Source organism: Malus sylvestris, chromosome 14 (genome assembly GCF_916048215.2).
Source record: "Malus sylvestris chromosome 14, drMalSylv7.2, whole genome shotgun sequence".
NCBI lineage: Eukaryota > Viridiplantae > Streptophyta > Magnoliopsida > Rosales > Rosaceae > Malus > Malus sylvestris.
The window spans coordinates 24,462,404-24,490,107 of record NC_062273.1 but is presented as its reverse complement, the minus strand read 5'-3'; the positions used below and the strand labels follow the sequence as shown (position 1 = coordinate 24,490,107).

The 27,704-nt window shown below is 36.1% G+C and overlaps 4 protein-coding genes across 4 annotated transcripts; 2 read left to right on the top strand and 2 right to left on the bottom strand.

The window, feature by feature from the left end:
• Positions 1 to 952: 952 nt before the first annotated feature.
• Positions 953 to 1,659, bottom strand: LOC126600967 (uncharacterized). The gene has a single exon (XM_050267660.1). The coding sequence runs from the start codon at positions 1,547 to 1,549 to the stop codon at positions 1,124 to 1,126; it is 426 nt and encodes a 141-aa protein (XP_050123617.1). The 5' UTR covers positions 1,550 to 1,659; the 3' UTR covers positions 953 to 1,123.
• An 8,122-nt stretch (positions 1,660 to 9,781) lies between these two features.
• On the top strand, positions 9,782 to 13,312 carry LOC126600804 (pachytene checkpoint protein 2 homolog). Its single transcript, XM_050267460.1, has 14 exons — positions 9,782 to 10,079; positions 10,218 to 10,281; positions 10,469 to 10,575; positions 10,818 to 10,885; positions 10,967 to 11,070; positions 11,150 to 11,254; positions 11,363 to 11,452; positions 11,552 to 11,627; positions 11,735 to 11,804; positions 11,891 to 11,961; positions 12,108 to 12,198; positions 12,502 to 12,629; positions 12,708 to 12,833; positions 12,921 to 13,312. Exons 1-14 carry the CDS (start codon positions 9,947 to 9,949, stop codon positions 13,059 to 13,061), a joined length of 1,374 nt encoding a protein of 457 aa, XP_050123417.1. The 5' UTR covers positions 9,782 to 9,946; the 3' UTR covers positions 13,062 to 13,312.
• LOC126600803 (pentatricopeptide repeat-containing protein At3g48250, chloroplastic-like) lies at positions 13,251 to 15,387 on the bottom strand. Its single transcript, XM_050267459.1, has one exon. The coding sequence runs from the start codon at positions 15,351 to 15,353 to the stop codon at positions 13,365 to 13,367; it is 1,989 nt and encodes a 662-aa protein (XP_050123416.1). The 5' UTR covers positions 15,354 to 15,387; the 3' UTR covers positions 13,251 to 13,364.
• An 8,135-nt stretch (positions 15,388 to 23,522) lies between these two features.
• LOC126599632 (protein DEHYDRATION-INDUCED 19 homolog 5-like) lies at positions 23,523 to 27,661 on the top strand. Its single transcript, XM_050266027.1, has 5 exons — positions 23,523 to 23,756; positions 25,267 to 25,409; positions 25,613 to 25,690; positions 25,794 to 26,008; positions 27,247 to 27,661. The coding sequence occupies exons 1-5, from the start codon at positions 23,678 to 23,680 to the stop codon at positions 27,356 to 27,358; spliced, it is 627 nt and encodes a 208-aa protein (XP_050121984.1). The 5' UTR covers positions 23,523 to 23,677; the 3' UTR covers positions 27,359 to 27,661.
• Positions 27,662 to 27,704: the final 43 nt, after the last annotated feature.

Sequence of the window (27,704 nt, the reverse complement as noted above, 5' to 3'; positions counted from 1 at the left end):
TATCCAAGCTACCCAACCAAGCACGAAAATGGGCAAGACTATTACTCCCATGTCCATAGGTTGGCAACAACCCCTAGTGTCCTCACTGACGTCCCTCACCACCCTCATGGCCAAACCCTATACAACAACCAGGCCCCTGGAAGAGAGAACTACGGCGGTCAGTACTACGAACAGCGTCAGCAGAAGCAGCACCACATCCCGGAAGTTCACAAGACGGTTGAAGTGACCGAGAGAGTCACGCAGTGCGATGCCAATGGGAATTGCGTTGTTTTTGAGGAAACCGTTGATGTTGATGAGGATGATTACATCGAGCAGAAGCGCAAGGGGTTTGAGCTCAGCAAGTGGAGGATGTTCAAAGCGGGCTAAGGCGCCGAAGAATCCTCGACATGGATGTTTGGCAGGCAGGCAAACTTACTCGGTACTAATAAATAAAGTGCCTGTCCTTTTATCATGCTAAACTTCCTTAAACAGGCTCTTAATCTTAATAGGTTGCCATAATTGTCATGTGAAATGCATTTCACTTACTAAATAAACAAGTTATTATTAATAATTATTATTGTTAGTACTACTTTACGTATTGAAATAAGACTGCAGCAGCAGCGGCATGAGTGATATTTACTTGTGCAGCAAGTAAATGCGAACACTTTGTGATGATTTTGAGAATTGACGGTAAAAGAACTAATGCTAAATGCTAAAACCTTTGTGTTTTTGCGGTGAGACGGGCAAAACATCCTATGAAATCCAGCGCTACCTCATGCCTTATGCCATCTGAAGAACTTAATTTGGTTCCCAACATAGTTTTGCAACTTTTATCAGTCCAAAGTCAATCAAAACATTCAAAACCAACTCGTGGTAACATCCGGGGACACGCTATTCACTTGCCAAAGTTACGACTTCCAGTTCTAGTTTAGCTTAACACGAAGATTTTGATCGCCAACAAAGCACATGAATATTGAAAGACAACAAATAATTTCTTCACGCACACAGAAAAAAAAAAGTACAGTGTAAAAAACGTAGATAATATTCGAAGAAAACTATATATATATATATATATATACTAAAATTGAGCTGTAATTTGCACTAACAAGAACGATATCGCTGCAAAAATCAAGAAGGACCCGAATTACGTATCCTCATCAGGTGGAATATCTGCCTCATTAAATCTCCTTGAAAACATTGTATTGAAAAAACTTCTAAGACTCTGCTTGCTCTCCCTACGTCTCCGATAGACTCGAGCCGAACTCTCCAACTCATCAAGGACTAGCCCGGTCTCTAACCTTTTCGACACGGCAACAATCTCATAAGCATCCCATAGTGACTGCCCAAAATCCCATTTTTCATAACCACTCTGATGTGCACTAGCTGATGATGATTTTCTCATTGCTTCAAGCTTCAACCGGGACGGTGACTTACCTTTGTAGTTTCTCCAGTGGGCATCAAATTCGGACATGGGCCAGGAGTTGCCGGAGTGGCTGTACCAAGCTTGTGCCACAGCTTTGATGATTTCAAGTTCTCTGTCGACATCTTCAAGCTGTAACTTTTGCTTCATGGTGAGTTGTTTTTGTTATCTAACGAAGTCTTGTATGGGCCATGTTATCTTTTGGGCAACCTAGAACCTCACAATTGGTACCATGTAAGCAAGAGATAAGTTAGGCAACCATATCCTTTTTGTGGGCATAAGAATTTTATCTTTCACAAACATGTGAGGTAAACACACACAGATGAGCAAATGGGCTGGGCTAGTCTGTATTTCTGACGTTGCAAAATATGTTGAAGAGAATAGCAAGAATCAAACTTTTGTTATAATTTTTAAAATTTAGTTTGAATTAGTATTCACGTTATTTAGTTGAACTTATGAATTTTTTTCAAAATAATGTATTTCATGATGGAGCTCAATAAAGTTTGGCAACTCTAACTTAACCCAAGTGAGCTTAAACTCGATTGAAATACAAATTGCATTGAATATAATGTGTTGTTATAAATTTTCCCTACATAAACAAAACATATCTTAGCAAAACAAAGACAATTAGCATAACATTTGGTTGCAGAAATGATAATTTTTTATTTACTACCACACAACAATCACACTACAATGACATAACACCTGATAATTTCTGCAACCAAATGTCAAAAACTGATCATTTGTGCTAATTGCCCCTTAAAAACATATAAGTCATAAAAGAAAAAATTAGGGTTGTTTTATTGAGAGCAACTCCACCCTTAGAGCCCTCCCCCCAGGCAATCCACTATTCAATCCACCATGTGAACAGTAACTGCCATAATGAACAGTAACTGCCTTTTGCATCTCCACCCTTGCACTTGAATAGCCCTGGCAATATGCAATAAAATATTTATTAAATTTTTTTTTTACAAAATAATACTAAATAAATTTTTTTGTAATTTCAGATAAGATGTTTTAAATCATTCTCATTGCGCCACATGTCATTTACCCAAAACGACTATTATTAGTCATAGATTTCGATAAGATTTTTATCCAATGTCATCGTGCCACGTGTCATTATCTTTTCAGAATCTTTGAGGATAAATTTCGATCAAATTTTAAATTGTTCTCGTTGCATCACGTGTCATTATCTGAAAAGATAATTATTGGTGATGGATTTCGATAAGATTTTTATCCAATGTCGTCGTGTCATGTGTCGTTATCTTTTCAGAATCTTTTAGGATAGATTTCGATGAGATTTTTAACGAATGACGGCATGCCACGTGGCACTATCTACAACCTAATCATTTCAAAATCCTCCATATAATCCATCATCCATCCTTTTAAATCTCACACCAATTTTCTCAATATCTCTATCATTATTCATAGTTTTTGCTTCCTTCTTCACCAAATTAAAATATGTATCATTTTTCATAGTTTCTACTTACAATGTCTTCTTCTTTAAGCATGATGTGGGAAATCGATCAAGAAGAGGAAGAATTGTTTAACCAATCTGAAGGAATATTCAATCTCCATATAGCCCAAAATGAGAAGGAAGAGGATGAGGAGCGGAGAATGAGAGATGACGAATCAAGAATGGCTAGAGACTCACATTCCCGTCAAGTCATCCAAGCTGTGGCTCAGATGTGCAGGCCCACCCGTTCTGGAAACCTTGATAGAAGGAGGCAACAACGAGGTGTGGAGCTGTTGGACGATTATTTTGTCCATAATAGTGCATTTCCTGATACGTACTTCAGACATCGTTTTAGAATGGAACGACATTTATTCAACAAAATCATGATTGCTGTTTGAAACCATGATTCTTACTTTCAGCAAAAGAAGGATGCTTGTGGTGCTATGGGTCTCCTTTCCGAGCAAAAAATTACTGTTGCGCTGCGGATGCTTGCGTATGAAGCATCTGCAGACCAAGTGGATGAGATAGCGAGGATGGGGAAATCAACCATTCTTAAGTCCTTGATGAGGTTTTGTAGAGCAATCGAATCTATCTACACCGCAGAGTACCTTCAGAAACCTACTCACATGGACTTGGAAAGACTTCTGAAGAAGGCCGAGATGCGAGGTTTTCCTCGGATGATTGGGAGCATTGATTGTATGCATTGGACGTGGAAAAATTGTCCAAGTGCATGGCAAGACGCTTATAGAGACAGAAAATGAGCAAAAAGTATCATTTTAAAGGCGGTGGCATCCTTTGATACATGGATTTGGCACGCCTTTTTCGGGGTTCCAGAAGCTTAAAATGACCTCAACGTCCTTGCCCAATCCCCAGTGTTCAATGATGTCTTGCAAGGAAAGGCACCAAAAGTCACGTATGAGGTCAACAGATGTATGTACGATGGGCCATACTACCTAGCTGACGGCATTTACCCAAGGTGGTCAACATTTGTCAAAACAGTGCCACATCAGTGCAAAGGAAAAACACTTTGCAAGGTGTCAAGAGGGGTGCAGGAAGGATGTGGAGCATTGTTTCGGTATCCTTTAAGCTCGTTGGACGATCGTCAGGGGTGCTGCCGTATTGTTTGATGTAGAGTCGCTTCGATCCATCATGATGACGTGCATCATTCTTCACAACATGATTGTGGAAGATGAGTACGATTATGAAGCCATTGATGAATATGAGCCAGACACGATGAACAATTCAAGAACATGTATATATATTGTGCTCATGACGCCACCGATGAGCCCGTGCAACATGAGCCATTAGAAAGGGATGGACGTTATAATGAAAGGGTCATTCAACGATATACTGCATTTCAAAGGCCAGACATGCATAATGCCAGGCAACATGACTTGATAGAGCACCAATGTGCATTGAAACAAGCTGAAGATAATTAAGTTCATTTAGTGTGTTTTTTATTATTTGGTATGTTTATGTAATTTTATTTGGTGTGTTTTATTTTAGTTCATTTAGTGAGGTTTTTATTATTTGGTATGTTTATGTAATTTTATTTGGTGTGTTTTATTTTAGTTCATTTAGTGAGGTTTTTATTATTTGGTGTGTTTATGTAATTTTATTTGGTGTGTTTTATTTTAGTGAGGTTTTTATTATTTGGTGTGTTTATGTAATTTTATTTGGTACGTTTTATTTGGTGTTCATTTCGTGAGTTTTTTATTTGGTGTGTTTATGTCATTTGAATTAAGGTTCTCTTATAGTATAAATATATTACCATATTAAATAAATTTACTCTCACTTTAAATAAAGGTCTAAATTCAATAAATTGGAAACAACATAAAATACTCAATTAAATAAATAATAAATTACAACCCAAGGTGATTGGAAAACTATGGGCTCCGATTACAAAAAGTACTCTATTCATCATCACTTAACCAATTTGTGCTGCTAGGACCTATCTCCTCTTGCTCTCGCTTCTCTTGCACGCCTCATACGCACCACATCCTCTTTTTCCGACTTCCAAAAATATTTAGAATTTAGAGACTTCCCTTCTAAAGGCGTGTTCATAATCTCACGATCTCGTTGAGCCATTCTTTCTTCTTTAACCAGTTCCCTTTCTTGCCTAAGTAGCTCTCTTTCTCTCTTATTAGCTTGAAATTCTCTCTCAACAGCTGCAGCTTTTGCCTCATCTCTAGCCTTATCAGCCTCAAATTTCGTCATTTCCCGCGCCAAAGTCAATTCACTATGACGAGTAAGTTCTTCCATGTAATTTGCATAATCATGCTTGGAAGCACTTCCTTTTCTCTTTGAAGCCTTCTTACCTTGATGCCTAATTGGATAGCGGGTCGAACCCGACACTTGTTCAGGGATGGGCGTTTCGGGCACTTCTTCTGCATCATCTTCATGCGAGCCATTATCAGGTGTAGAATATAGCGGGGTGTTGTTCATGACAACCTCTGGACCGACAGGCACAACTCTGAATTTAGGACAATCTTTGACAATATTCCAACATTCCCACCAGTTCTTTTGGTTTTGGCACCATACCAAGCTTGTGCTTGAATTAGCTACACAATGGGGGAGAAGAAATAATTATAATCAAAGTAGGTAACAAATAAATATAATTAAAGTAGGTAACAAATAAATAATACAAACAAAAAATTATAATCAAAGTATGAAACAAATAAATAATACAAACAAATAATTATAATTAAAGTAGGTAACAAATAAATAATACAAACAAATAAATATAATTAAAGTAGGTAACAAATAAATAATACAAACAAAAAATTATAATCAAAGTATGTAACAAATAAATAATACAAACAAATAATTATAATTAAAGTAGTTAACAAATAAATAATACAAAAAAATAAATATAATTAAAGTAGGTAACAAATAAATAATACAAAAAAAATTATAATCAAAGTATGTAACAAATAAATAATACAAACAAATAATTATAATTAAAGTAGGTAACAAATAAATAATACAAACAAATAAATATAATTAAAGTAGGTAACAAATAAATAACACAAACAAAAAATTATAATCAAAGTATGTAACAAATAAATAATACAAACAAATAATTATAATTAAAGTAGGTAACAAATAAATAATACAAACGAATAAATATAATTAAAGTAGGTAACAAATAAATAATACAAACAAAAAATTATAATCAAAGTATGTAACAAATAAATAATACAAACAAATAATTATAATTAAAGTAGGTAACAAATAAATAATACAAACAAATAAATATAATTAAAGTAGGTAACAAATAAATAATACAAACAAAAAATTATAATCAAAGTATGTAACAAATAAATAATACAAACAAATAATTATAATTAAAGTAGGTAACAAATAAATAATACAAACAAATAAATATAATTAAAGTAGGTAACAAATAAATAATACAAACAAAAAATTATAATCAAAGTATGTAACAAATAAATAATACAAAAAATAATTATAATTAAAGTAGGTAACAAATAAATAATACAAACAAATAATTATAATTAAAGTAGGTAATAAATAAATAATACAAACAAAAAATTATAATCAAAGTATGTAACAAATAAATAATAAAAACAAATAATTATAATTAAAGTAGGTAACAAATCAATAATACAAACAAATAATTACAATGTAAATTTGGGTATAGTACAAACAAATAAATAATATATTATTACCTGATCCGTGTAATTTTCCCCACTTCAAAGATTACTACCAGCTTGTGCCAAGGCGTCTCTCCAAATACTAAACGATTGGCTAAGTAATTTTCAACGGCTAGACATCGATTCTTTGGTTCTACTCCCACCCATTTTTTCAAGATAATTGGTATGAATAAGACTCCACATTTCTCACAACTACATCTCATTACCCGTACGCGAACTATGAGTAACTTCAACCCAGCTAGTACACAATGCAACATCTTCAAGAAGTGTCCAATTCGTACCTGCATCAGTAGTCATTTTGTTGAAAAAAATTGGATTGAAACTTTGAGAGAAAGATAGGAATGTGATTGAAAGTAGTTGAGAAAATATGAAATTGTGGTGTAAAGTAGATGATAATGAGAAGGTATTGATAGAAAAGTAGAAACATTTTTTTTTTTTAAATTCAGATATTTTTTCGGATTTTTTACAATTTTTAAAATTTGTTTATTCAAATAATTAATCTCAGCAGTTGGATTTAAAAAAAAAATTGAATTCCAACACTCCAGATTGTGCCACGTGTCATAACGGTAACTTTTCTTAATTTTAAAACTATTTTTTTTAATTTATAAAGCATATTAATATCGACCGTTGATCTCAGATCGAACAGTTGATATTAAATAAGATTTTTTTTTTACCGTTGAGATCCAATGGTCCAAATTAAAGAGCCATTGAGATTGAACGGACCGTGGGAAGCCACGTGGCTTCCCAACGGTAACTTTTCTATCTGAAAAGGGGCTGACTTTTCTGAAAAATGGTCAGGCGAGGCGCCCCCACGCGCGAGTGGGGTGCACGTGCCTGACAGAAAAAAGAAAAAAAAGGGTCTGACGCCAGCGCTGATGTCACACCCACTCGAGCTCTCGGGCTGTCAATTCTTCACAGGCCCCGAGCTCAGGCCTCACCTCGACTCGGGCTCCTTCAATGCTGGAGCAAGTTCACAGGGCCTCAGACCCTTTCCTCTCCCCTGTCCCCTGAGCAATGTCCATGGGTGGACTTGCCCTGACACTCTACAATTGTTGACTACACCTCATTTAAAATTTTAACATTAAATAACTTATTTGTTATAATATAAAATGACTATTTAGGTGTAGATATTTTTTAAATAAAACTTTAATCTCTAAGTACACCCGTCAAATCCAATGTGAGATAATATGATGTTTTTCTTCTGTTGTATTGTGGTTAAAGAAATACAGGAGGTGTGCAGAGCTTCAGCTCATATGGTGTACACACCACCACCTTCCACTTGTATGCCGTTTTCGGCTTTGTTGTTGGGGGAAATTCTTTCCCGCTGGCTTATTTCCTTGGTGGCTGCGGTTTCGATGTGTGTGGTGCTTGGTGGAGAAAGCTGGAGCTTTCTTCTTTGGCGCTATGTTTGGTGAGATCTTTGGCATGGGATGTTGGATGGTGGTCGGTGGTAGGTTCTTCGACGGTGGGGGCAAAAGCTAGTCTTTTCGGGTTTTTGTTTTTCTGTTTTTTTGTGTTTGGGCTCTTCTCTTGAGTTGGGCTCTTGTTTAGTGTATGGGGTTCACATTTTATTTTGTGTTTGCTGTGTAATTGGGCCTCTTTGGTTGTACTTGTGTTCTATTGGTAATGAAAATTACCTTTGTCCAAAAAAAAAAAAAACGGAAAAAGCACTAAACGTGACGAGGTTTCTCGAAACCACCAAGAAATATATGGTGGCATTGGTTTGCAGTCTGATAACGTAGTTTTATTACCATGTTCTTCTACTGCAAACTAGCCAACGATGATCACTTAGACATTGCCAAAAATTCGTTGATCAACAACAAATGATCATCTCTTGATAGAACCTTAAAACCCCAAATTTGATTAAACCTGAAAACTCCAAATTGACATATACCTGAAAACTCCAAATTTTCTTTTCATATTAAACGATCTGAAACACACCCAAATTGAAACAACACTAGTGATGTGCATAAAAGATGACCTTGTGAAGACATGAATCATGTGTTTGTAAAACTCTTCGATCAATTTTTTTTTGAACAAACAATATTATCTACACTAAGGGGGATGGATGGACTTTTCGAACCAAATACCTCTTACTTACAAGTGAAGAGGAATATCACTAGATCGTAGTACTAAGTTGAATGAGACTTTTGGACGTGTGTGGTGCGAGAGTATTTTGGAAAGTTAAAATGGGTTATTAAAATAACTTTTCATTCAAAAAAATAAATACGAGGTGTTTTCATTATGTAGGGTGTAGTTAACAATTTGTGGGTATCATTAAAACAATCCAAAAATTATTTATGAAAAACCTTCTTTATTTTTTTGAACAATAGTATCTACACTAAGACCATCTCCAAACCTGGGCTAAAAGCCAAATTACCCCCCCCCCCAAACACTCTCCAACCCATGTTAAAATTTTAGGCTAAATGCCAAATGTTATTTCTGGGCCAAATACCCCCCCCAGCTTTCCCCCGGGCTAAATGTCAAATGTTTATTGGAATTTAAATTTTTTTAGATTACAATGTTCATAAAATTAATTTACAATAATCTACATATTTATTTATTTAAAAAAAATTGATTTAAGAAAAAAATTAGCCTAAGTTCATTCTTTAATAATTCAGGGCTAAAATTTTAGAGCAGAAGGGTTGGAGCAGAAAAGATGTTTCTGGGCTAAAAGCCAAATTTTCCGGGCTAAAAAATTTGGCTTTTAGCCCAAGGGTTGGAGTGGTCTAAGGGGTGGAGGAATAGGTTAAAGCTCCACCCTCACAATGGATTAGTCATAATAATGTGGTTCAAATTCGCATTTGATGACAATCGAACCTAAAACATGTAACTTACAAGTAAAGAAAAATACCACTAACTGTGGTATTAAGTGGCTCATGACATATCATTTTGGGGGAAGGAAAAATGTATAATACATATGAGCTCGTTTGGAAGTGTTTTTAAAATGATTAAAAACTTTTTTATGAGAGTAAAAATACAAATAAATCCTAAAAAAATACTTGAAATACTTATTGGCGGAAGCACGTAATTAATACTTTTTGGAGTAAAATACTTTTGAAACCCAACACATTTTTATAAAAGAAAAACTAATGAAAAAAGCTTAAAAACTTTGAGTTTTAACGATAAAGATAAAATAAAGGGTAAAATAAATAGTATCAAAATTAACTTTTTATTGTAAAAATATAATTTTTTATTTGAAATAAAGAGCATCAGGAGTTTTTTTGTTAAAGTTTATTTTATAAAAGCATTTTCAGTTATATTCCTTCAAATTTTCCCGCTCATTTGTAAGAACAATTTCCCAGATTTCTGTTGGGCTCTAGGGTTTGGCTCATCTCCTCCATTCTCCAAGCTGCTCTTAATACTCCGATGCTTTCCACTTCATAGTCCCCCTAAACCCTAAACCCCCAAAAAATGAGCGCTCCCAGTCCCATGGACGTCTCTATGCAAAACCCCCAAGACGTCGATGTCCCAGACCAAAACGGCGCCGTCGCAATAGACTCAGCTCCTTCTCCCATTCTTCCCCAAGACAAAGTCCTCGTTTCAGGTGCGTAAGGCGTCGTTTTTGACTTCGATTCGTTGTTGTTCTTATTTTTTGAGATTCAATTTTGTTTCAATTTGAGGCTGTGCTGACGATTTAGTTGTAAATTTACTTTCTTTAAAAGAAATTGATTGTGGGTTTCAGTGGAAGTCAGCCTCAAGCCCTCCAGCACAGCTCGGGCTGATGATGTGCGGTCTGCTGTAGAGAGGTGTGCTGTTAAACTCGTTTATTTAACTATTCCATTGTGATTTCTGGGTTGTTTCTCAATTGGATCTTATGTGTTTGATGAAATGCCTGCTTAGCTTAACAGTTTTGAAGAGTTCGACAATGAGAGATTAGGATTAACACAATGTGGTTTGAATTCGGTTTCTTTTTTCTCTTTCTCAAATGCTTAGAATGCTTGAAAAGAGGAGTCTGAGCTACACTGACGGACCTGTGCCGGTGCCGCTTGATGATCAGTTTCTGACAGAAAATGTGCAAAGAATCTGTATTTGTGACACGGGTATCCTCCTTTATCTTTGAATTAGTCATGGAGAGTTACGAAAAGTTTTGAAGGCAAAGTGAAGAAATTGTGAAACTTGATGATCAGCTATAGTCAATACTGCAAATTTGCATCTGAAAAAATGGAAATCTTACTGCAAAAATTTCTAATACTTTGTGGAATGCATAAAGGAGGATGAGGATGCAAGTTTAAGTTGAAGCCGGTTCTGATGCTGGAACTTTTTTTTTTTTTTTTTTTTGTAGATGAGTGGGTGCAAAACCATGACATCCTTTTGTTCTGGCAAGTGAAGCCTGTTGTGCATGTTTTTCAGGTAATAGGTGTACGGGCTGAACTACTTTGGGACTCGATATCTATTTAAGTGTTAATCTCTTGCTTCTATGTGCTTTGTCAGCTTAGCGAAGAGGGAGCATGTGAGGATGTAAGTGGGGATGGACAACCTTCCACCTTCAACGAATGGATTCTTCCTGCAAATGAATTCGATGGCTTGTGGGAAAGGTTGATTTTCAGCTTCTCTAATTTTCTCTACAGTAGTACTTTGAAATGAACTGATTGTGACGTGCTCTCACTTTTGCAGTTTAATTTATGAATCAGGTCTCAAGCAAAGGTTGCTGCGGTATGCGGCTAGTGCATTGCTTTTCACTGAGAAGGGCGTCAATCCTTTCCTTGTGTCATGGAATCGGTAAGGAAATGTTGTTGATTTCGTGTATGCACACATGTGCTTGTAACTTTTATGATTACTGAGGAATTTCTGTTTAGCACCCATATGATTGTTCTTGTCCCTCTGCAGCATTGTTCTTTTACATGGACCTCCAGGGACTGGAAAAACTTCTCTATGTAAAGCGCTGGCTCAAAAACTATCCATTCGGTTTAACTCCAGGTTTGTTCATGATGTATTGTCTTGTTCATATGAGCATATGTTTCCTAGATGGATTTGCGAGTGAATAGAATGCAAGACTCATTATTTTATACTTTGCAGATACCCACAATGCCAGTTGATTGAAGTTAATGCACATTCTTTGTTCAGTAAATGGTTCTCTGAGAGTGGCAAGTTGGTATGTAGTTGAATTAAGTCTTGAAAGATGCGTTTGCTCCTTGTAAACAAGAGTTGGATTTGGTACATGAAGTTCTCTGTTTTCATTAACATATTTCTCAATCTTAGGTTGCAAATCTTTTCTCAAAAATTCAGGAGATGGTAGAGGAGGAAAGCAATCTGGTATTTGTTTTGATTGGTGAGATTTATTTTCATTGTGAGTTTTCATCCATTAATCTTTCTTCCATCTGGATTATAATTTATGAATGTACGGTGATGTTGCAGATGAAGTTGAAAGCCTTGCTGCTGCTAGAAAAGCTGCTTTATCTGGCTCCGAACCTTCAGATTCTATTCGGGTACTGTACTTCTGCCCTCGTATTCCAGACTACTTTCTAAACTTTTTTGGCTGAACATAATGCATACAATTTACATTTAACATGTACGATACAGTTCAGAATAGCTCAGTTTGGGTCCAAATAACACCTAAAAATTGACATGCCAGGTAGTGAATGCGCTACTAACTCAGCTGGATAAATTGAAATCAGCACCAAATGTTATAATTCTGACAACATCCAACATAACTGCTGCTATTGGTAAGGCCACAAATCAATTTCCTAACATGTTAAATGAACTTCTCTAGGTTTGCTTACCATTTTCATCTGTAAGTTGGAGTGGTAAACTGTGGTTTGCAAAGAGTTAATGTACTTTTTCCCCTATATTAAACAGTTTAGTCTCTATCTGGTTCGCTAATACTAATAGTCTCTCTCGAAGTCCCGAGCTCTCTGTGGTTCTGACAAGCTAGAGAAAGAGAAATACTTTATTTTCTCTGTGGAAGTGGAAAAAAGATAACTTTCACCATCCTAGTATGTATGAATTTACCATTTCTTGGACTGCAGATATTGCGTTTGTTGATCGAGCTGATATCAAAGCATATGTTGGTCCCCCAACTTTGCAAGCGCGTTATGAAATCCTAAGATCCTGCTTGCATGAGCTTATACGAACAGGAATTTTATCACATCTAGAGGTGCATTTGTCTGTCTAACCTTGTTCTGATATGTTTGAAAGTTCCAAGCCAAATTCCTAATGAAATTGTAAATTGTAGGATTGTGATAGCATGCTTCCTAACTTTGCTAGCTTGAGAGAGAAATTGAATATGCCTGAGGTACAAGATGCCCAGACACCACTACACCTGTGTAAACAATTGTTCGAAACTGCAGAAGCATGCGAGGTCAGGAACAGATTCTTCAATGTCTTCTAAAGTTGTTAGGCCCTTTTCAATCTATCTGATAATTGATTTCGTCTCTGGTTTCTTTAGGGATTGAGTGGGCGATCTTTAAGAAAGCTTCCGTTCCTAGCACATGCGGCTCTTGCAAATCCTTACTGTTGCGACCCTAGCAAGTTCTTGAGTACAATGACAGATACGGCTAGGAGGGAGCGTTCTGAGCTACCTGACTGAACTGAATAGTTTTCACATCTTGTGACCCATGTATTTTTACGCTTACTGCAAACGATCACATTAGTCGCTTCCGTTTGTGATGAAGATAATTCATACAAGAATCTGTACCAAAAAACAAATTGGAAAAAAACAGGCAAGGTTCGAGTTCTTGGCACAAAACAGGTAATCAATTCGGTGTAGACGACAATCTTGTCTGGAAAACTTAGTTGATTCATTAGATTTTAAGAACAATGTATGGTAGGCTTGGAAAATGAGTAGAGGTTACAAAACTCATGGGTTTAACCATGAAATTACTACAAGAAACTATCTGTGTAGTGAAGTAGTAGTCCGCTTCTGCTTGCCTTCGGTAGTAGTCTGCTTCCGCTTGCCTTCCTTACTAGCTTGCTTCTGCTTGCCTCCGTCTTCTGTAGTATTCCGCTTCTGCTTGCCTTCCCTAGAACCAAAAAGCTTGCAAATTTCACCATGCATTCGAATATGATGAGGGCATTTATGAAGCAGATCTTTGGCCTCGGTGTATCTACCTTCCTTAAAGAATGCTTTCAAAACGTGGACATACGCTGCAGATGATGGATGTTCCTTAACAGTCAATGCCTTGAAAAAGTCTGCAGCATCCTCCACAGAACCAGACTTCGATATATATTGGATGAAAGGCTCTGGATAAGGTGGGTAGTTCTGTTTCTTCATCAAATGAAGAAGTTCGAATGCTTCTTCGAGTTTTCTAACCTCTAACAAATTTTCGATAAGATTTTTGTATGTGGCTTGCCAAGGTACTAAACGAGCTTTTTTCACCATTTCGCCAAGCAGTTTATATGCACCATCTATCTTCCTCTGCCTAAGGAACCCCTCTATCAACACGTCCATCAGATCAGCATCCGCATCAAAGCCTTTTTCCATCATCTTTGCGAAACAAATCAGCGCTGTGTCAACTTCATTAGCGGCGCAATGCCCTTGAATCAAAATGGTCCAAGTCTTGATATCAGGAACGCATCCGTCTGCTTCCATTTCTTCCAACACATTGCAGGCTTCTTCGAGTCTCTTGGCCTTACAAAGTCCAAAGACCAATTGGCTGTATGTAATGTTGTCCGGCTCGTACCCTGCATTTCTCATAACCTTCATAATTTCCTCCGCTTCATCAAATCGTCCTGCGCCTGTCAGAGACCTGTGAATCCCATCGTAAACAGGCTTGGAGAGTGTATTCCCCGCAGACTCGAACTTCTTTGCAACTCTAAAAACCATATCCAGATCCGGTTTATCACTCCCTGAGATGCTCCTTAAAAGCATGATGCAATCCTGAGCAGAAGGTTTGTAAGGGCCATCCATCATGAGCTCATACAGCTTCACCGCGTCCTCCATCATCCTGCTCTTCTGAAACTGCCGTGTAATCTTTATATAAGTGTCCAAATCCAGCTCATGACCTGCAGCCTTCATCTCCTCAATCACACTCCAAAACCCCCCCATCGAATCAGCCCACGCAAGAACCCTCGCAACTGCATTGTATGTAATTGTATTGTGTTCATAACCGGAACACTGACCAACCCAATGGAAAAACCTCAAGGCCTTCGACGGGCAAGTCCTGAGTTCCTTCAGTACCCTAATGACAAAATGATCTGATAACTCAAGTTTGATCTCCCCCAATTCTTTCTCAACCCCATCACTCCACTCCGACCCCGAAACAACATCCACCACGCTCTTCACAACCTCATCCGCCGCGTTATCTTCGATCATCCTCTCGTAAAAATGCTTGAAAGCCACGACATCACTATCCATCCTCCCCTTTTTCAACTGCTCTCTAATCGCCATATAAGTTTGCGCATCAATGAAAAATCCCTGCTCTTTCATCTTCCTCAGAGCAATCCAAAACTCCTTCATCGAATTCTTATGCACTAAAACCCTAAGCATTAAGCTAAACACCGAAGAACTTGGCCTAAATCCGTCTTTCTCGCAGACCCAATTGAAAAAATCCCAAGCTTTTCGTGGGTCTTTATCCAATTTCTTCAAAACATAGATTGCTACATCGTGGGTCAGTGATGGGTACGACTCCGATAACTCGGTCTCCAGCTCGGCGGACCATTTGTTGGCCAGAACGAGTTGCAGGACCGAGTTGGGGGTCGAGGAAAAGAATAGCTTTTGATGGGTGTTGAGGAAGTGGGATTGATTTGAAAGGAAGTGAGAGGGGTGAGAGGACTGAGTCACCTGAGAATAAAGCAGCGGAGCTATGACATCGAACCGAGTCGCCGCGAGCGAGTTGGCGAATCGGCGGGTAGTGAGAAACGCCGCCTTTGCTCGATTCATGGCTGCTAAACTTCTCACTGAGACAAACAGCAGAGACGTTGATATGGACCAGGGGATTTCCAGGGTTTAAGCACTTTTCGGGTCAACCCGAATGTAATTGGGTCAAATGTGGACTTGCAGTTTGTTTTCTCTTGGGTCATATGTTGATAGGCCTAAATGGGAACCCATGGGCTTTTCACACCTTCTGCGACCCATGTACTATCACTTTAATAATAGGGTGAACTGCTAATTTAGTTCCTGAATAATTACTTGATTGAAAATTAGATTTCTAAACTTTTTTTTCTTCAGAAAAATCAGTCATTGAATTATAAAAATCTACCAATTACATCCCTAATATTAGATTCGAAGCTGCTATATTTAACTTTTCGTGAATTTAAGTCACGTTACTTGTATGTGATACACATTAGATAGTAGATTGGTAATTTTCCATAGAAAAATAGTGTATGGAGTTAACTTTGGAGGGTAAATTAGACGTTAAATTTACAACCTATATGAAATGTTAAGGGCTTATAGGCGAGAAAATGACAGTATTACATTGTAAAGTGTGTCAATGACTTAAGTTGACGAAAAATTGGATAGAATATCTTTGAATATAGTAGAAGGGATGAAATTAGCAATTATTAACCAGTTCAGGGACTTATTTTACCGAACAAATAATTTAGGGACCTAATTTTCACTGAGGTGATAGTTTAGGGACTAAATCGACACTTCACCCTTAATAATATAATGTCAAGTCTAAACTAGTCCGGCTACATTAGTACTACTCAATGGTACAAGTAATTTTCGGGAAAAAAAAAATGGTACAAGTAATTTATTCCTTCAACCTTAGTGTCAATATATTGTGGATTCAAACTTGATATTCATAATATTCAAACTTAAAACCTATCAATTACAAGTAAAGAAAAATATTATTCAATCGTAATACTAAGACTATCTCCAATAGAGATGTTAAATTAAAATGGAAAATTTTAATTTTAGCTGATGTGGCAAATAATAGTTTGCCAAATCTCCTATTCCAACTAAAATGTCAAATTAAAATGTTTTTTTTTTAGTATTTATAAAATCAAGGGGGGTCTGAAATTTACTACTAAAATAAGGGAAATTTTATTTGAACCCGTATAACCTCTTTCTACACCCAACTTAAACTTTAATTTTAATTATCTTTTTTTACTTTATTACATAATTACCATCAAGTACAAAATGAAATTAACAATAAAACTAAAACTTATCAATAAACCCACTCTATAATTAAATTCTACCATCACCCCTTATTTCATCCAAATAATTATGTAATGGTCTCATCCAGCCTTCTAGTGTATGCATGGTTCTTTCGTTTGATTAAATCACTACAGTACCAAAGGTGAGACAGGATTCATTCAAGCTATGAAACTGGCTACCATTGAAACTTCATGCACTTCTATGGATAGATTATATGAAACTTCGCCTGAGAAGTCCTTTAAGAATTGATAAAGCCATTTTAGATGTGAAAGAGTAACAATATACCTAATTGACTGAACTAATGTTAATAAACGAATGGAAGAGAGAGAGCTAGAGAATGAGAGAGATTTTAAACCATAGAGAAAAGGGCTATGCTTCAGTAGGTGGTTTGATTTCAACTTTGATGAGCTCTCTCCAAAAAACCCCAGTGCTTGGTAATTGAAAAAGAAAAATAAATATTATTGATTGGTAACCCTATTACAATATAATTGCAAGGACAATTATATTGCTTAGATTATGAATTTGTCAATTTTTTCGTAGTCCTAACTTGAAATGGACTTTTGTTTGCAAATTTAGGATTTGTATTTTCTAAATGGGTGTAGAGAAAAATTTATAAATTGAATTAACTTTGTGAGGGTAGTTTAGGTAGAAAATTTGGGTTTAAAAAGATATTGGTAGTTTACTTAAAAGTAATATGGGTGAAAATAGTAAGTTAGGTGTAAAAAGAGGTTACATAGGTTCAAATAAAATTTCTCATAAAATAATCAATAAATAAATATATGGGCAAAACATTAAAATAAAACAAAAAAAATATTTTGATGTTGCTTTCGAATTTGACAGCAAAGTAGAGAATGTCAATCCATGTAGGACTTAAAGACATTTTCTTTGAAACTAGAAAATCAACTTTTTATTTTCTCAAAACAGTCTACCTAAGTGTTTTAACATCTTCTTTGAACATGTTGTATGACGAAATGATTTTAAGTTTAAGTGATTAATTATTTGTGTAATTTCATGGACCCCAACTTCATTTCCTTTCACGCGAAGTTGGTGTCGGTCACAAAAGTGAATCGGGAACCCGCCCTTTTCCCTCAACGGGCGTGCGAGGAAGTTCTGCAAAGTCTAGTACATGTGTCGATTTATTACGGGAGAGAATGGGAAGGTGGAACTGGGGAAAGGATTGAGTAGAGAGCTTACGCAACATAACAACGGTGGTCCTTTATTCGTTTTCAATGGCAAACTTGCAAATGGCCGTTGGGGTGTACATTGAGAGAGACTAGCCATTGATAGAGACGCAGTTATAGTTCTTGGCTTGGGACTTTAGAGGTGTGTTAAGCGATTGTCAAGACAAATAGAACACACAACTAACAAAGAGAGGTTCACATAAGATGATGTTGAGCCTTCCAAATATATCATACACAAGGATTTTGACATGCGTACGGTATATATGACCAGCTTCTTAGTAGGGATTTCGTTTTACTCTTCGCGGAGTGGGATGTCTTAGCACCGTTGTATGGCGTGTATATTGACCTATTGACAATATATTGATGGTTTATTATTCAATATTCTTTTGCCAGTTATGGTTGTAGAATATTAGGGGTCTATATATTTTTGTTAAGAAGGGGTTCGTATATGTATTTATAGTTATAAAAAAAATGAGTTTATGGTTTTATATAAATAGTTCCTCTCCGTTAAAGTTAATTACTTCGTAGTCACATTTATTGACGTTGTTCATCCCTATTCTAATCGTTCGAATTGATTGGATTTGGGTATGAAAATTCGGGTATATTTTGGATATGGGAAAAAACCGTGAATAATATTATGGTTATAGGAGTCCCCAATCTGTATCCATCCCCGAATCCAAACCGAATTATATATATATATATATATATATATATATATATATTTATTTATTTATTTATTATTCACTGAATCCATTACCTCGAGACTACAAAAGTTGCACTGTGTGAGTTGCCTTTTGTGGACAAGTTAAAAAGTTTTGATATGAATCAAAATCTATGAGAATCCAGACCAATAGTACTTATACAAGATATCAAAGATCAGCCCACATTATCAATGTTTAGCTTTAATTTTTATGCTTCACAAGATCCATTCATTAAATCATTTTATACCTCAAATACTTAATGACGAAATAAATATTGACTAAATTATCATGCGTCAATTGAACGAATATATTTTTTGTATTGACAAAGATGGGTATAATCGTTAATCGATGGGGAATTCGTTATCTGGTGTGTATGGTTATAGATAATACCCGATGGTTAATTGGCAGTTATGAATTTGGTTAATTTTTATGGTTATGGGGATGAATATAGCATTTTCGTCTCCAAACCGAACCGTAGCTATCCCTACTTGTCAACTATAAAATTGTTATATTCGTCAATATCGATGATATAGTTACACTTAATAAAATGCAGTTAACCCCTCACCACAAAAATTCTTATATTGATATATCGTGTAGGTTGGGAAAGAAGATGGATGTTAACGATCAATTTGCACATGATGAGGCATAATTAGCTTTGGTCTAAATGCGTGTTAATCAAGTTTAGATGGTGAAACCAGCTTGATCCAACTACGTAAATTTCTGATATTTGTAACTTAATAATCTCATAAGGTTTTGAAAATAACAAAGTAAATCTAAATCAAACCATACACAAAAGCATATGAAAGGCAACCAAAAAGAAAATTATAACCCTTTTGGATACGAGCCGACCAAAAGATAAAAGAGAGAAGAGCCAAAAATTCAAACACCATACATTATACATAGATAAAGACCCTTTTTTCAAGGGTTATAAGGAGCTAGCTAGCCCCACCCTTGGGGCACCGATATATCATGCTTTACGTTTGCTACTTTGCTTTGCCTTCACAAAAATGTAAACCCTAAAAATTGAACACACAGGAACACATTTGCCTCCACAGTCCACTGTGTGAGTGTGTCGTCTCCCCTTTTGTTGGGTGTTCCTTTTTCCCTGTGGAAACGTGCCCTCTAGCACTGTTCATTGAAAAGAGAAATCCTGCATGCGGGAATATAAGATTAGGTCTCCACACTTCCACAGTCCACACTATGCGTGCTTCACAATATTTCACCCCTCTCTCTCTCTCTGCAATATAAAGCTATATATATCTGTACCATGTTACCGTATTCTCTGAGTTACTCTAACTCTGCTGCTTTCCCTCTCTCACTCCCTCAGCTGCATATCTTCTCTCTCATGATCACGATGTGGGAATTGTTTCTGAAATATATGGCGGTCCAGTGCAGTGGAAGCAAACTAGGGTTTCTCCTCAGTTTCAATTTCAAGAGATATACATGGGTGTTTCTTGGAACTGCCATTTAAAGAACTTTGGGGTCTCTCCAAGTCCAACCCAAGAATGATACACTGATGATGGATATATAGCATCCATTAACGGGGGAATGAAGCTCTCCTGGTCCGATCGATCACTTTTTTTTTTTTCCTTTTAATCTCCTTTGTTTATTTATTTTTATCTTTTTTTCAGTTTTAGTTCTTAATTATATATTTCTGTTTTTTGAGTATATGGATGCAGCCAATATATCATGTTGCTGTCATGTTCTCATTACCTTGATGCTTGTAAGACTTGTATTGTAATTGTAGTATGTGTTTTGAAAGCTTGAATATATGATTTTTTAGTATCCAGTACTCATAGAGATTATATATATATATATATGTTTTAATTTGTCAATTTTGAAGACATTCATCTCCATCTGCATTACCAGAGCCATTAATTATAGAGCTGTATATTATTTTGAATATGCTTTCAGTGCTTATATATTTATATACCCACACGCACATGTATATATGAGAACAGCTAAGCTTTGACATGCATCGTTCAGTTTTTCATCTGATGATTCTTTACATTTGGAGAAGGCTTTAAGTTTTTCTCTATGTGACGTTAACATTGTTTCATTGACATGAAACACCATAATATATAACGATGTACTTGCCCTATACAAATTGCTCTCCTACATTTTGGGGATATATAATGTCTGCCATTGTATGCTGATTTACCATAATGGTTGGTGCTGTCTCGATCTCTTTCAGAAACTTTGACCAACTACTGAATTTCGGTTCTACACCAAACACACAAATTGAGAGCATTACTGTGATCCACACACACACACACATATATATATATATACACACACATTCATATATATGATAACATTTTCATTTTCTTTCAAATTCTTTCATTTTCTTTCTATGACTAATGTTTTGTGTCGTGTGTATTATACTGATCCATAGGTGGGTATATATATTCCAGCTATGTGTGTGTGTGTGTGTGTGTGTGTGTGTGTATCTATCATCAGATCTTCTTGTCAGCTTAAAACACAATCTAAGTTTTCTTAATTGAGTACTATAATCATTCATCTTTATTTACTTTTTTATTAGCTCAATGATGGTAATGAGAGAGTCAATTTGGCCCTGGGCCATAGCTAGGTTAGTACAAGGAATGAGGACTGAGGAGGAATCATTGTGTCATAAAACCTGGGAGAAATATTATTGTAATTGTCAAGATTTCAGATAAATGGGTTATCGGCGTACTATCAATCACACAGATATTATCCTCAAACTTGTATCTTATCATCTGAACGACATAGCAGATGTGAAACCACACAATATAACTCACATATAGTGTTGTCCGTCTTCCGAAGAAGAATTCTTGTATTCTTCAACAACATTCTCAGTCCCACTCTTTTTGATATCGTAAACGTTTGAACATGGAAGCAGCAGATCAAGGGACAAATAACATATCTATATCTTCATTGGTCTATGTAAAAGATTATCTCTTTATGCAAGCTTGGTGTTAACAAATTATCAGACAAAAATCCAAAAAGGCCATGAATTCTCCCTCATGGATTGTCTACTTGTCCCTAAAAAAAAATCCATTGAAAGCATATTATCTGCCTAAAAATATGTTTAAATGGGTCTTTGATCTTCATCAAAAGATTTCCTAGCTAGCTTTCCCTATCATGAACACCTTAGGGCCTGTCTAATAGTGGACGCTCTTCATAATATCTCAAACTTTAGGCTAAGTCCTTCCTAACATTGATCAAAGAAAATATGAGTTCAGCCCGAACATTGGTTCTTTTGAGTAGCCCAAATCACCCAAAATGCCAATTGGAATCCACTCATATATGTTGTGATGCCATTATACTTGTTTGGTGACTGGGATTGGACTAGGATAGAATCGTGTACAAGTCAATCCTAATTCATCCAATCCTTTTAAACGACACTTGGATGACACACTATGATGGACTGTTTTCCAATTCAATAACTCAGTTTCAGCATTTGTAAGTTCAACAAAAGTAACAAGATACTAGTCTAATTCAACTGAGATAATTTGGTCGAGTCCTAGCAGCCATACAATACCTTAGTTCTTTTTCTTATGTCTTTTTAGCTTTTGGTAAGTTCCTTTCATGCCAAGCAAACCATCCCATTGTTTTACCACTAAACTAATGGAACACTAGCCTCTAATAATGACTGTTTATAAATGAAAAAAATAAAAGAATTACAAAACCCCTTTGATGGGTTTCTCTTTAATCTGTTTTTGTATGAGAAGATGTTGTGCCACCACAGGCTTTTGAGCAGTTGTTGTTTGGCCCTTTTTGTAGGTGTAATGCACCTTCCTCCTTACTAAAGCAACTTTTTGTCCAACTTGTTACTGCATGCCTTGCCTTTCTCTGCCTTGGCCCTTTGGTTTTTAGGTTGTCCTTGTCACCCCCATTTGCTTTCCCATCTTTTTTGCCTTATTAATCTTATTTATCAAAGTTAATCACCTAAAACCTAATTAGTTTCAATTTCTGGTTAGGGCACGAGATGGAAAACCCCGACAGGTTGGATGTAAGTGGGACACTCAACATGTAATTGTCAAGGCGGCACATGCTAGTATTGTTATCAAATAGATTCTAAACATAAAATCCGCGATACGTTAATTATGATCAAATTATATTTAGAAAGAAAGTAAAGTTGTTACCTATCTTAATGAAGTATGTTTTCACATGCATCTTTTAGATCACAGGTTGCCAAGTTAATGTATAAATACTGAATGATTGATCACGTAATGATCGAGACACTCTCATAAGTATATATTCCTTGAAAGCAAAATATGTTGTCTTAGAATTCCAAATCTTCAATTCATACAAAACATGAATATTAGAACGTCATAAAAGCCACATTTAAAGCAACATTACATTGAATTTACAACAATCAACATACTTCTCAACAAAGCTATTCAATAATACTCTGAAGTATTGAATACCCTGCTACTTAGAGTCTTCAAATCCAGTCCAACGTCTGTTAAATGCATATGAACAATCATTAAATTAGATCTAAAGATTTTAAGTAACAATCAAATCTAAAAACTCCAAGTAACGATTTAGAACATTGTAGAAGCGAAACGGTAGATTATTGCCTCACCCTTTACTTCTTTGTTTCCTTGTTCTTTATAAAATAACGAGAATCCAAATGAAACCAAATTACCTCACGTCATTCAGACTTAAGATAAAGAACCCAAAGATGTTCAACATCAGCATCAGTGGCATCTTTCAAGACCTGCCAAAAGCTCCCATGTGATGTGCAGAAAGGTTATTTCACACGAGTCATTAAACAATCTCATTAATCATTTAATTAGACTAATCCCGCTTTAATACATGTCAAATGCAGCAGAAAGCAAATATAATATTCAAATAAATAAATAAAAAATTGATTAAAACCATGGTTTTTCTCTGCACTTTGACAAAAAGATTGACAATTAACAAGCAGAACTGCAATTAAACGTACAATTATTTAACTCAAGAAAATAAAAAAGCAAATGGTGTAATAAATAAATAAAAATGCCACGTGTCAGATATCCATCAACTATCTTTTGTGTGTAGGGAAAGCTTTCGGTGTCGGAGCAATATATGAGGGGAGAGTGAGTAAGCAAAACATCACCACACCCACACCCCAAAATCTCTCTCAAAGCTTGAAACTTTAAGCCTTTTGGTCCCAACCCATTTCCCAAGGGCGCGGTTTCCACCGGTTCTAGCCGGGAAAAGCTGACTTGGGTCGCCGGAGAGTTGAACCACCACCATGGACGTTGACTTGTGGGCTTCCAGGGTTCACGCAGCTAAGAGCCTCTCTGCTGCTCATGCTGCAAGGCTTCACTATGGTACTTCAATTTTCTGAATTTTATTTTTTACTTCGACATTTTGTGTCGAGTAAAATTTAGAATCGGTCCTAACTTTCACCGTAATTTAGATTGGGTCTCTGAACTAAAAATCCGTTCATTGAGGTCCTTGAATTTAACAAAACTTGCACCAATTGAGGTTCTTCTTTTTGATGTTTGAGTAAAGCAATGGCTTGCGTGTGGGATTTCAAGAACTGGGTTGCAATTAAAGTTGAGAGCTTTGGTTGGATTTAAGAAAGAAATTGGCACATTGTTTTTGACTAATTGTTTTGTTAAACCCTGTTTAAATGAACTATTTTTGCTTCAACTTTCAAGCGGATAATGTTTTATCCTGAAATATATGGGGTATTTTTCTTGTGGGGAGATATTGGAAAATATCCCATTTAATAAAATAAAAAGTCCGGAGAATCTGAGATTTTCCATATCTTGTATGATGCTAGATTAGGTAATTTTATCAAGTTTCCTAGATTTGTTCATAAAAACTTTCCTATTTGTGTGATTATTTGCATCCCTGAATTTTTAATAGAATTTAGGGTTTGGTATAGACCACATGGATATCAAGATGTTACTTTGATTAATTAGGGTGGAGGAAGTTTAATTATAATGGGAGGTTATCAACACCACAAAAAAAGATTAAGGGGATTTATCAGCATGATAAATTATACTGGGGTTGAAGAAGATGTGGAAAATTATAGTGAAGATGAAGAATATAATCGGCATGAAAATTTCAGAGAGGGGAATGTAGAAAAATCAGAACTTTAGCGTTCTTGGGAAGATCTGGAGAGACTGTGAGAGCAGATATTGAAGGAAGCAGAAAGCCTTTTGTCTGAGGCTTTGGGTGAAGGAAAATCTGAGAATGATGCTTCTAGTGTTATTCGTGAATGATGCTTCTAGTGTTATTTGTGAATGATGCTTCTAGTGTTATTCGTGAATGTGAGAAATTTAAGGGCTCGATTGAGATTGAAAAACATATCAAGAATGATGAAAAATCTGCTTCGGATGGTTGTTGAGACTGGTTAATTCATTTGTAGCTTATGCAGTGTATAGATAAGAAGATGCCTTCATATTTGTTTAGGCTCTCTGTTTATTGTCTTTTTGATAAGAATCAAGTGGTGTTTGTTTCATGAATATCCCATACTTGATCACCTAATGCGAGGCAAAGTGTTCACTTTAGTAGTTTCTTGGGGCCGGAGTAATAGCTGGGTGTTAGGTTCTATCATTCTAATATAGTTATTTACGTGTCCGTGTGAATTGTGTGCATGCGCGCTTGTCTGCATGTGTTTGATCTCGTAGTTTAAACGGCTGAATATTGGGGATGTTGATGTAATTGAAACGACAAGTACTTTCCTTTAAATACTGAGATCAACTTTCTCGAAGCTTTTGACTTGCTTTGCTAAATCCACCTGTGTGCACATATACACGTGTACATACATAGATACCCTGTGTGATTTATACACCTATTGATCGATCTTCGATCTTCTATATTAAACAGATAATCATATGGGTTTGGAAGATTCTGAAGGAGATGACGACACAAAATCGTGTTTTCCATGCCCTTTCTGTTATGTGGATATTGAAGTCCCAGTGCTTTGCAGCCACTTGGAGGAAGAACACTGCTTTGACTTTAAAAATGCAGTAAGTGCTTTGCTTTACCTAATATTTTGTTGTGTGCGATTAAAAAGGAGATTTAGTGTTATCAAAGTTGGATTCTTGAGTCATTACTGAACTATCCAATGAAGAACGTTGATATATTGATTACAAAAAAGATGCTGCTTGAAATTGATAGATGTTTCAGCTAGAATTTGAACCTGATGGCTGCTTTAATCCTGCTATTCCAGGTTTGTCCTTTGTGCGCTGCGAATCTGGGGAAAGATGTAATTGGACATTTTATGGTGCACCATGGAAGCTCCTTCAAGGTATTATTACCTATATTGGATCAAGGCTTCGTAATAGTGAATTTAGCGGATAGCTCTGTTGATCATTGTCGGAACCTTAAAGGATTCATCTGTGTGCTTTCAGCACAGGAGAAAATCTCAAAAATCCGGTTTGTGGACTGGTAGTTCAGCAATGCTGGGGAAGGCACTGCCTAAACATGGAAGGACATATGCACAGGAAACTGCACCTGATCCTCTCCTCTCACCATTTATCTGCAATATATCATTTTCAGACCCTACAGGTATCCCCGAAGATGTTTGTTTGGATATTGATTCCCCTATCACTTCCGGCATGAAAAGGTAAATTCCTTTCGCTGTTTTATGAAAGTATAACTATACTATACCATATTAGTAATTGTTTGAGCGTGAGATTAATAGGGATTGCAAACTTGAGAAATCTTTTGTTTTAACATGCACCATGTTATGAACGGATGATATAATTGTAAATGGGTCTTTGCAAACCCAGGTATATCATGATCTCATCAGGCAGAAACTAATTTGTTGAAACATCTTTGACCAAAAAAAAAATTGTTGAAACATCGTATTTATGTTTCGATAATATGAAAGATCTGCTGTTTATATGCTTTCCATAAACCGAAGATTTGTTGTGTATACATAATACCAACCCTAATAACAGTTTGGTATCTATGAAATTCTTAATTGCAGCTAAATCTGCTTTTCATCGGCTGTTTCAAATTCTTGAAGATCTTTAATTTTGTGAATGCATTAAATTGTTGTTTCTGTTAGATCTAAGCTATCCACGATATGCGATTATCTCATTTCTCTAGTTGCCTTCGTTTGTCTAGTAACCTCTTATTGAATCTTTTACTTTCCTAGTGACCCCTGAACACCATTTAACTCTGTTTGGTTATTGGTTTTGGAACTTTTTCTAATTAGTTTGCTATCATTCTATGTTTGGTTGATCCCTTAACTGCATATATTTGATTAGTTGATTAATCATCTGACAATTATGAGATAGTGCTTTTTTATGTTACCTGGGTTCTGTACTTTTGAAATATTATGCTATCTTCGCTTCCAACCAACTCCTCTTTTGAATTAAAAGTGAAGGGCAATTAAAATGCCATCATGGCAGTTAGTGAGTTTTCTGCTGGAGAGATGGAAACCCTTTCGTTATTAGCATAGGTTTATCTTGTGAGTTATATGTCACGCAAAAACTGTCGTTATCTCTTTAACCATTGCGTCATCCAGTATAGAACCATGCTGTCTGTTCCAACAGGGTGAAGTATTAAATTGTTTCATTTTTTTTTTCACTTCATTTAATCTTGATATTTGTCGTTAAGCGAGTCAATGCACTAGTTATTAATGCTCCTTCGGTTGAACCAAAAATGTGACGAACCATCAATTTATAGTAATTTATTCCCTAAACTTTCCATTGCCCTTCTTTTGCTTTGTTAGCCAGAGTCCTGGCTGACATGACTGAGCTGCAAGTTCTACTGGCTTCAGTAACTAATCTTGTCGAATAATATATCCTGGTGATGCTGTTGATGCGACGTTACTGATGCATTTTGTCTGTGCAGCACCGATCCATCTCCCCTAGATGAAGCTTGTGAAAAGGATAAAGAAGAGAGAAGGCAGAGGGCGGCATTCGTGCAAGGGCTGATTGCATCAACCATATTCTTGGACATATGAACTCATCGGAATACAAAGCTTTCTGGAGGAAGCCGAAGACTGATCTTAGTCGCCAAGGACGGTGTATCATCAGGCACTCTCAGCATACACAGTGGAGCAAGGTTTTAGGAAGTAAGATAGTTTCTATATTAGGTAAGTAAGTTAAAGAGAAGTTGTCTTTGAGATGGACAGTATTTGTCTGCAGCAAGGCAATATGTATACAAACCTCGTATACAATCTGTCGTTAAATGTCTATTTATATATAAACAGCCTGTTTCAAAGGCAGACTTTCTATAATTAGCAGAGTACGGCATGTTTAGTGAACATATTATCTTTACTAATCTATATACGAGTACCAAATTTACAC